General features: G+C 52.0%; 1 protein-coding gene across 1 annotated transcript in view; it reads right to left on the bottom strand.

The window, feature by feature from the left end:
* Positions 1-229: 229 nt before the first annotated feature.
* LOC144733980 (uncharacterized) overlaps positions 230-10,212 on the bottom strand; it is a 33,875-nt gene continuing 23,892 nt past the window's right edge. The window contains exons 12-18 of the mRNA XM_078616008.1: positions 8,858-8,952; positions 8,402-8,542; positions 7,130-7,270; positions 5,917-6,044; positions 5,096-5,159; positions 3,671-3,720; positions 230-2,349 (exon numbers count right to left, since the gene is read on the bottom strand). Coding sequence (XP_078472134.1) covers positions 2,159-2,349; positions 3,671-3,720; positions 5,096-5,159; positions 5,917-6,044; positions 7,130-7,270; positions 8,402-8,542; positions 8,858-8,952 — 810 coding nt within the window. The 3' untranslated portion in view covers positions 230-2,158. The remainder of the gene's footprint in view (positions 2,350-3,670; positions 3,721-5,095; positions 5,160-5,916; positions 6,045-7,129; positions 7,271-8,401; positions 8,543-8,857; positions 8,953-10,212) is intronic.

The raw sequence follows: 10,212 nt of genomic DNA, 5'->3' as shown, positions 1-10,212 counted from the left end.
AAAATTTAGTTACAAGATTTAAGGATACAGCAACAATGACAACAACGACAACAGACAGAGTGAGTTAAATAAAAGCGTGTAAAATTTTACTTCTGTGCCCTGAAGAGCCATTGTCCCAAACGTCGCCTATGATCCTATTTTTTTAATTTGAATCCGCAGTGTGGTTGACGAGCGTGCCCAGTTTATAATCGGCAGCAGTTCCAGGATCACTCACGACTTGAAACGGAGATTGTGTAACGTCTTTATTGCAGCGATTGCTGGTCTGCTCATCAACGCACACATTTCGGTATTCCATAAACACGCGCACGCTTCGTAAATGCACACATATTTCACACATGAGGTACTGGTATTGGTTACAGGTCGTTACAAAAAAAAGCCTCTTTATGGTCATGTCCGATATCTGTAAAATCCCACGAAAAACGGTTCCCAACCTGATATCTTATTCTTGGTTCTTTCTGTAAAGTCACGTATTAGGGAAATAATAAAATAATATGAATATAAAACAATAAAAATTCTCACGACGTTTCGACTGCAACACAAGCAATCATCATCAGGTGTGAAATCCACAGCAAGAAAATCTGATGATGATTGCTTGTGTTGCAGTCGAAACGTCGTGAGAATTTTTATTGATTTATATTTATATTATTTTATTATTTCCCTTCTACGTGACTTTACCGAAAGAACCAAGAATATGAATCCCTGCAGTCACGAAAGCTTTAAGTAAAATTTTAACCTGGGATCTGTTCACCACTGGTGGTTCCTCAAGGCTGACCTTGTTCATCTCAAGGAGCATGAACCATCATCACGTAGCAAAAGTCCGCTCATCTTCGCAGCAGCAGCTGCAGCAGCAGCGGCTTATGGCTGCTGCCATCGAACAAAGGCGGCGGTCACCGCATCGCACGGCGCTTTCAGATGCGCTCCTGCGGCCGTCTGGAACGCTCTTCCTTCCGATATTCGGGAGCCACTGGGAGATATGCAATTTAAGTCCAGATTGAAAACTAATTTATTTAAAACTGCTCTTTCTTTTTAGTTTGTTGTCCTTCCCCCGCACCTCCCATTAGCACGTTTGCTACGTATGGTGCAAACGAAGTTCAACATACACACATACAAGGCCGTGGGTAGAGGTCCGAGGGACCATTGCAGATACGATTATTTTTGTTTTGTTCGATAAAACACCACATTTGCTTACTGCTAAATTGTCCGCAAGAATATTTTGAGGGTTGACGGTGTTCTTGGGGCATTCAAAGTTGGGGATCCACTCTCATAGCTAATGGAAGGGTAACACTTTTTCTCACACAAATTCTACCAGTATAGGGCAAGCCAATCACGTGATCGACCCAAGCGCCAGCACCTTCGATGCTCATTGCAACGGTTCGCGGTTCGAATCTGGCAGGCCGCCCTGCTTAACACCGCGGCACTGTGCATTGACCGTGAGTACGCGTCGTTGGCATGGTAGGCTACGTACGGTGCGAAAGAAGTTCAACATACGCACGATGTTTTCCGAAAAAAAGAGTCGGCCATTCTGTGCCAGCGTCACTGTTCCAAATTTTGCCAAATATGGAAAATTACTCAGGTGGAGCAATGCACAGCAATAATCGCCCCCTACTGGCAGACTAATACCCACTTGCAGGTCGGCACCAAGTCACCTTGTTCCGCACATGTACAGCTGGCACTGGGGGGGGGCGGAGTGCGCCCCTTCGAACGCTGCAGACGAGACGCGATGTGACGATGTTAGGCGCTTTGGAGTGGCCGAGTCGTTTTAGAGAGAAAGAGAGAGACGCACTTGTGGGAATCGCACCGAGAAGCAGAGAGAGGAGCGCGCGCGCGGGGATGAGGGAGCGTACGCTAGGTTCGCGACGTCCTCCCCCGACTCATTAGAGGAGCGAGCGAGCGAGCTTGAGCAGGACGCGACGGACGGCCAACAGCCCGCGACGGACGGCGGTCAAAAACGACCACGGAGCGGCATCCAGGCACGGGAACGGAATCCGAGGGGCGACGTCCGCCGAAGAGACGGAGCGACGAAGGTCAGTTCGCGTGCGGCCGCCGGGTGGATTGTCGCACCGCAGGATCGCGAGAGGTGGCGGCGACGTCTTGCGGAGGGGCCATCACCCATGGCCGATGCCGACGACGGCGCTGGCTATAAAAAAGCCCCCAATGATCACAGAGAAGTTTCTCGGCCGAGGGCGTGCGTCCGCGCGCTCTGCCGAGCGGAGGGGTAGCGCAGGGCGCTGGGCTCGCCCCCCGCCACGTTGCTGAGCTCCGGGACCCAGAGCCCCGGCAGGAGCGTCGTGCGGTCCCCTTTGCCCGCCGCTCGCCTGTCCGCGAATCTGCTGCCGAGCATGAGCAGCGCTGCGGGGGCGGCACAGAGCGCGGCTTCGTCAACGATTTCGAACGCCGGTAGCAGGATGCAGACGAATCTCCGTCTGTTCCAACTCCCTTCCCTGTGAGCGTTGGAGGAGGTGCCCCATATTGTGGCTTGCCAGAGGGCAGCAGAGTAAATGTGGACTCCGGCTGTTCTGTCTGTGCGGGATAGAGCGTTGCCCCCTCGCACGCGAGGGTTTCCTCCCGGCGCTCCTGTTCCCTCCGACATGTGGACACGTGCTGATTGGCCGATAACACCTGCATACGTGGAGGATCGCAGAGCTTGGGGGAGACATTTGGCTGCCTTCCCACTCGTGCGTGGTTCGTCGCCTTGGAGCCGTTCTTTCTCTTTGAGGGCGAGCGAATTACCGTGTTGGCGCGCGGCTGGGCGTCACAAGTTGACATTATAACGTGGTGTGGAAAGTGCAGTGCTATGTATGTATGCAGACGTGGGAAATGTGTTGTTTACAAAGATGCCGTTGGGCGGCTGGTCTGTGCGAGGCGCTGGGGCAATGTGCCACCTACAGATTAACTTTAAATAATAATTAAAGTATATTGAGGAAACACAGTTAAAAAGCTGTTCGAAGGTTTTTTTTACATTAATAGGTGGATTCTTTAAGTTGTTTTAAGAAAAAACTGCTGAAGTAGGCGTCTGCCTACTCCTATTTCAGCAGTTGTTTCTTGCTGTGGTTGTCCCACCTGATGACGATTGCTTGTGTTGCGATTGAAACGTGGTGATCTATTATTTTTCTACCTACGTGACTTTACCGAAAGAACCAAAGAGTATGGATTCCTGCAGTCACGAAAGCTTCAAATCAAGATAATTCCATAGCTTCTCTATCCCGTGCCATGCCCCGTTAGCCACCTCTATCCGGTCGAACAAAAGCTGGTTGGGTACGCGGTGGCTGGGCATACGGGCTACATGACCCAGTCAATTGTGCACACACACAGCCTTAACTGACTGTTGGGGCAAGTGCTGTTAGCGAGCAGCACCTATGAAGGCTGGCACGGCACACGAAGGGCTTGAGGCTGAGTCGACCTAGGGGAGGCCCAGGACTGGTTCAGATAATCGTCACTGGTTTTGGCCGTGAGCGGGAATCGAACCCGGGTCGTTGGGTTCGTAGCGCGGTGCGCGAACCGCTACACTACCGCTCCCCACATAGAAAGGCACAATCACACACGCACACACACACGCACACACACGCACACACACACGCGCACACACGCACACGCGCACACGTACACGCGCACACGGACACACATGCACACACGCACACACACACACACGCACACACACACGCATGTGTACCTGTGCCATGATTCTCCTGCCCTGGCGTCGTGGAGGTTGTGACAGGGATCCTAAGAAAGCCACAAAGCGTCATTCTCCGCATTCTCATGAAATATTACACACATCACCCAGATTGACAGATGTGGAGTGTGAGGTCTGTGTCGCATATTTGGCTCAGACAAAATCACCCCTGAACGTGGCCAACCTTGTCAAATCTCCCCGAACCTGGACCGAGGTCAGTTCTTACTGCGATAGCAGACTGCCTGGGAATACCAGGTGTTATAGGTGGGCACAAGGTGACCGGTATAGCAGTGGATTGAATCCATCTGTGCGGAGCTTTCGTACATCAATCATGTGTCACGGGTACTTCTGTTTCCTCCAACATGCAAACTCTCACGATTCGAATTCACCAAACATCCCAATGCAAGGACCCTCCTAGCAAAGTGCTAAGACTCGGTGATGACACTTTGGATAAATTAATTTATAACGTAATATTAATAACAAATGTACTTTAATATTTCTGAATAATTTTTCTTTCAGTTAGGCCATGTACAGACGACACACCTCATTCACGTATCTGTCCCTCCAGGTAAAAAAAAGTGCTTTTTACACATCCCATCTGACCATACGGGCTTCTGGGAGTGCAGAATTGCAGCCGTATTGGCTCAATGCAAGCAACACTCTGGATCCTCATTGACAATCAGTGTCTCGCCAACAGTCAAGCAGCTTGCTTGAAGCAATGTTGGTCAACTGCCAGATGTTTATACGTAAGGATCCTCCCTGTCAGATGTGGGCCAATAATTATTAATTATTGTCAGTTTGTGTTTTGTACGTGTTGCCTCCTGACGCACGAATCAATTCATATTCCAGGCATCAATTCATGTGCGGGTGGTGGGGGGGGAGGTGGTCTGAAATATCTTGAATGGGTCTCAAACTCTTCGAAACAACAAAGTGACAACCTCGTCAACTCATGATACGTGAGGACCTCAAGCAAACCGGAGCAGGAGGAGCTGAAGGGAAACAGCAAAGGAGCCAGAACGTGGCCCCAATCATAAGAGGGTTTTTTTGGGGGTCAGATTCGCGTAAATATAAACGTGTCGTGAGAACCGCCACCACCCGACACGGCCGATTAGTAAGGTTTGTCACGTGAACAAAACGTGCCAATTCGTTACTAGCACAGCACACCGCTTGTGCGTTGGAGAAAAAACCCACGGCAACATTTACAATTCGAGTACCGAGACGTTTCGCCGGTAATTACAACAACAACCAGCATCGTTAGGCGACAGCCACGGAGTTGTGGACCAGAGTAGTAACCATGCTGCTGAGGATACAAACGTCACGTGGAAACCAAGGCCCTTCTCGCCGTGAGGCACAAGCGGCACCAACACGCCACCCTCCGCCTCCGCCTCACTCGCTGTTGTTGTTCGGGTGAAGTTGCGCCGTTACCTGTCTTTGAAGTGTTTCATTCGGGGTGCTGTGAGCTCTGCCAGTCTGTCACGCCTCCTCAACACTAGCGGACAACGCAGCACAACGCGTAAAGGTAAATAACACCACAGCCTTTGTAGACGTTTCGTGTGGGGTTTTTTTTCGCCCAAGTAAATTTATCATTGCATTTGCATGGAAGATTAAAAAAAAAATGGTTTCTCGTGACTATCACTTCAGTGAGTGAACACATCAATTGGCGATGCTGCTGGGCTTGACAGTGGGTGCACAACACAACTCAAAGCATTCGTCAGTAACGCCGTGTGTGTGCGTGTGGCCTTCAAAGTACAAATATATAATAGGCGACCATTTCAGGCATTGGCCCTTCTTCATAGAACATCAACAGAGAGGCCAGAGAGTCAGAGTGGACGGTCAGTCGCAGACTGCACATCATACAGAATCACGGTGGCTAGGAGATGGTAACTACCTCGCCTGGTATGCAGGAGGTCGTGGGTTCGATCCCGACCCTGACGCCTGCTGCTGTATATTTCGAGTCTGCGTGTCTCTCTCTCTCCCCGTGGTCGCGTGGATTTTTCTCCGGCTCTTCCGGTTTTTACCCTCCACATTTAGAATCAACATCACGCGTTTCAGAGTTTTTTAGCTAGCACACATGTCCACGCGACGACAAGCCACTTCGTTGCCGCTATCATTTGTGGCCAGGTCGCTTCTTAAAAAAGAGCCGCGTAGCTCAGCGGGGGCCTTTTACCCGGTAAAAGCACAAAAAGCTCGTACATTTGTTTCGATAGTTCATAGTTGAAGATGCGCGAGGCGCTCGTGCGACGTACACTTCCAGTCGTAGACGTGCAGGCCGAGCCCGCCGCTGTCTCTGCACGGCCGTGTCCCGGGGGCGCTGGGGAGCAGAGACTGGGACTTGCCGATGATCGGCAGACTCTGCGTCGTATCAGTCGCCTTGCTGGAAATGAATGGGGATTGAGCGATGCAATGCTCATGGGTGCGGTGTGCAGGGTTGTCCGCAATGCGGGTTTTTCATTATCGAATAGTTGCAATTCTACGGCGGTTTCAGCCATAACGATGAACCTATACAAAGATCTCCCATATAGCCTTCCATAGACTGTCGGGGCAAGTGCTGTTAGTGAACCGCACACGAGGGAGTGGGTGGCCAGCACTCACGCCCGGCCGTCTTTGTCTCCCTCATGGCGATGATTATACACCAGACCAGGTAAATCAATGACGACGAATGACAGGGATATCTTTGTCAGAGCGTAAGTTTCACATCCATCCTCTAACATTTACAATAACCCTCGGCTAAAAGGATGTAGGGAAAGCTCTGATGTTACTAATGGCGTCACTGGAATATAACTGGTGATACAATCGCGCCTTACAAAAATATAATCTGACAATGTAATCTTTTTCCCAGTGATTTTTTTTCCCAGTGACTTTTCATGCAATTTATTTTTTGCCAAATACGTAAAACGTTAAGCCTCGAGTGAATGTGCACCCTACGAGTGTTGAATACGAACACAACCCCACGGTCAGTCGCTCTCCCTCCTCGGGACCTCCAGCGTCACGTTTAACCAACCACACGCCACGTCGTCCACGGGCTCTCGAAAGGTGAAAGTGCAGCCCTGCATTTGCCCGCTCCTGCCACTGCTGGTGGAAGGGCCTTCACTAGAGGGCAGCTCTAGAGATATCCCTCAATAAAATATTTGGCCGACTATTCCATGCCCGACAGATGTTCTGGCTTGGTTGGGAGTACCCACACTTTACCCCACCACACGCGACCCCCTGCCCATAGACGACCGTGACTGCATCCATTTATACTGACGCGAAATAGTTAACGTCTGTCCGCCACGGCGCCCACATCCCGTCTCGATGCGGCGCGAACATAAACACGACGCCACTCTGCGGCTGGGCTTTAGTGGGTGACGTTGCTATGGATTGCCGCTGGACTGCCAGCGGACCGGTGCGCGTGGGTCCTAGACGTGCGGTGTGATAACCGCTACGCCGCGGCAGCAGCGGTGGCGTCGGGTCGCGTACTTTGAGGCCTGTCGCAGAGGCTTGGCGGCCACCGCACGACGACGACGCTGGTTCTCCACCGCGGAGCCGCCCCTCTCCACCAGCAGCGTCACCTTGGTCAGCGACCGGCAGGCGTCCTCCCTCCACACGCCGTCCGGCGACCTGCGCGGTAGGGGTCAAGCGAGCGTTGTACACGCGTCGAACTATAGTCTATATAAAAAAACATTTTTATTTTACCATCTGAGCTATGTAGTGACCTGGCCACAAATGATAGCCCGACGAAGTTGGCCCATCGTGTGGAAATTTATATAGCAGCCAAATACTCTAAACGCATGCTTTAAAAATGTGGGAAAAGCCGGAGGACCAAGAGAAAATCCGCACGACGGCGGGAAGAACACGCAAACTCCAAATATACAGGCATCAGGGTCGGGTCCTAACCCAACATCTCCTGCATGCCAGGCGAGGTAGTTTACATCTCGCCACCGTGGCGCCCTAAACTTCTTTCGCACGGTACGCGGCCGACCGCGCTGATCGTTTGGCTGCGTACGACGTCGTTTGCGCGCTTGCGGGATCGCTCCTGGCTCGCGACTGCCCCCCGAGCAGAGCTGAGTTTGAAGCAAAGTGTCCGCCGAGGCCTGGACAGGAGCCTCTGTGTACGTTATGATCCGGCTCGCGGTTGTGTTCACCTTCCGCCAACTAGTTTACTTTCCATCGCATCTTTAGGAGGAATTCTCTCCCACGCTTCCACTTGCCGAAGCCAGTCCACCTTCCTTTCCAGAAATGACTCTTCGTCGCGCGCATATCTAAACTGCGTTACAGTGGTGCAATTCACCTCCTATGCTCGGGCTCGCTCGAATATTCTCCAAATATCACAGTGGCCTACGTACGGTGCGAAAGAAGGTCAGCATACATACATACATAAATGTAGTCTTAGACTTCTTTCATTAATTTTAAAAATGCCGTGTGCTTAAAATGTGGCGTAGCGTGGCATCGGGGGTTAGGGTTGCCAATCCCAACAAGCCACATGAACGCAGGATTCGGGAACTCGAGGAAGATTATTAAACTAAAACTAAACTATTTTCTACTTGACCAATTAAGGCCCCACGGAGGCTATACGTCTCTTTTTCAGAAGTGACCTGGCCACAAATGATAACGCAACAGTGTAGCTTATCATCGATGTGGAAATTAATAGCAGCCAAATACTCTGAAGCGCACGTTTCATGACTATTCTCTTGACCATTCCCGTTACGAGCGCGCTGAGCGGGTAAAGCGGAGCGGCGTCGGGTCGCGTACTTTGAGGCCTGTTGCGGAGGCTTGGCGGCCACGGCACGACGGCGACGCTGGTTCTCCACCGCGGAGCCGCCCCTCTCCACCAGCAGCGTCACCTTGGCCAGCGACCGGCAGGCGTCCTCCCTCCACACGCCGTCCGGCGACCTGCGCGGCAGGGGACAAGCGAGCGTTGCACGCGTGTCGAACTTCTCTCGCGACTGCCGCGCTGATCGGCTCCCCGACTGCGCCGTGCGGTGACCTGCGCAAGGTGTCGGCCTTAAAAACCCTCCCAGGTTGAACAAGTCAAGATCCCTGCTCAAATGAGCAGCATTGAGGGTGAGCGACTCCTGTTCGGCGGCAGTGGCGGCAACGCAACGTTCACATTGTTATTATTATTGTGATGTTGAGTGGCTCTGGGCTGGTTGTGCACGAACGTTCTGCAGCGCGGCGTCGTTTATTAGCTCGAGGTTGTTGAGTCACCTTCCCACGTCGCTCGCGTCCGAGCTCGAGCAGTGCACGAGAGGAGAGCGGCGCAGAGAGCCGTAGTCCAGCACCGAGGCCAAGTTCAGAGCCACCTGGACACAAACGGCAACGATCCGTCACACGACGACGACGACGGCCACAACCGCAGCCAGCATTCGCCACTCAGCGGCACAGTGACGTCACCAATCGATCGACCGATCCGAGATTTGATAACGAGCCGTATTCAGCGAGAATATGAGAGAGAGGCACGGATGTGTGGGATACATCCGCGAATCCGCGCTCCACCACAGCACTTGTGCCAGGCTAGGTGCACTTTGAGGCCGTCACGTGAAGTGTGGAAGGCTCGCTGACAGGATGTCACAGGACAGACCCAGATGTTTTGGTTTGATTGACCGAGCTGACTGGGGCGCTACAGTGGCAAGATGTTAACTACCTCACCTGGTATACAGGAGGTCGTGGGTTTGATCTCAACCCTGATGCCTATATATTTGGAGTTTGCAAGTTCTCCCCGTGGTCAAGTGGATGTTTCTCCAGGTTCTGCAGTTTTTTCTCCAAATTTACAAACATGTATTTTTGAGTATCTGGCTGCAATACATTTGCACATGATAAGCCACTTCCTTGAGCTATCATTTGTGGCCAGGTCGCTTCTGAAAAAGAGCTATATAGCTCAGTGGGGCCTTACCTGGTATAATAAAACATTTTTGTTTAGTTTAGACTGAAATGCACCACCTGTGCTCCCCCACTGTGCCAACTGTTGTCAGAGAATGCACACTCAGAAAAACCCCCCCACACACACACACTCTCATGAAATATACTCAGAGAAAAAACACACACACACACGAACTCACTCAGAAGACACAAACCCACACGCAACGAAATCAGAAAACACCCGCACACAAACACACACACAGACTCACTGTGAAAACAAAGTTCCCCCCGCATAGCCTCACGGAAGGTCGGGGCAAGTGCCGCTCGCCATCACCTATGAAGCCGACACGACACACGAGAGGGTGGTGGCCAGCACTACGCCTGACCGCCTCTGTCTCTCTCGTAATTTGAGGCCGAGTCAAGGCCCAGGACTGGCTTAGATAATCGTCGCTGGTGTTGGCCATGAGCAGGAATGGAACTCGGGTCGCCGGCTGCATAGTGCAGCGCGCTGACCTCTAAACTACAGCACCCCACTGAGAAAACACGCACGCTCACGCACGCTCATACACGCACGCTCATACACGCACGCGCACAAACTCAACGTGTGTGCAGTCTGTTGTGTAGCCACCCACAGCAAGTGAACCGTAACCCTAACCGTGTGCTCTGCCTGAAATCGGGGTCACAAGAACCAGGTCACCACTCTC

This window comes from Lampetra planeri, chromosome 49 (genome assembly GCF_965212315.1).
Source record: "Lampetra planeri chromosome 49, kcLamPlan1.2.h2, whole genome shotgun sequence".
Taxonomy (NCBI): Eukaryota; Metazoa; Chordata; class Hyperoartia; order Petromyzontiformes; family Petromyzontidae; genus Lampetra; species Lampetra planeri.
The sequence above is the reverse complement of the archived record's forward strand: the minus strand, read 5'-3'. Positions and strand labels throughout refer to the sequence as shown.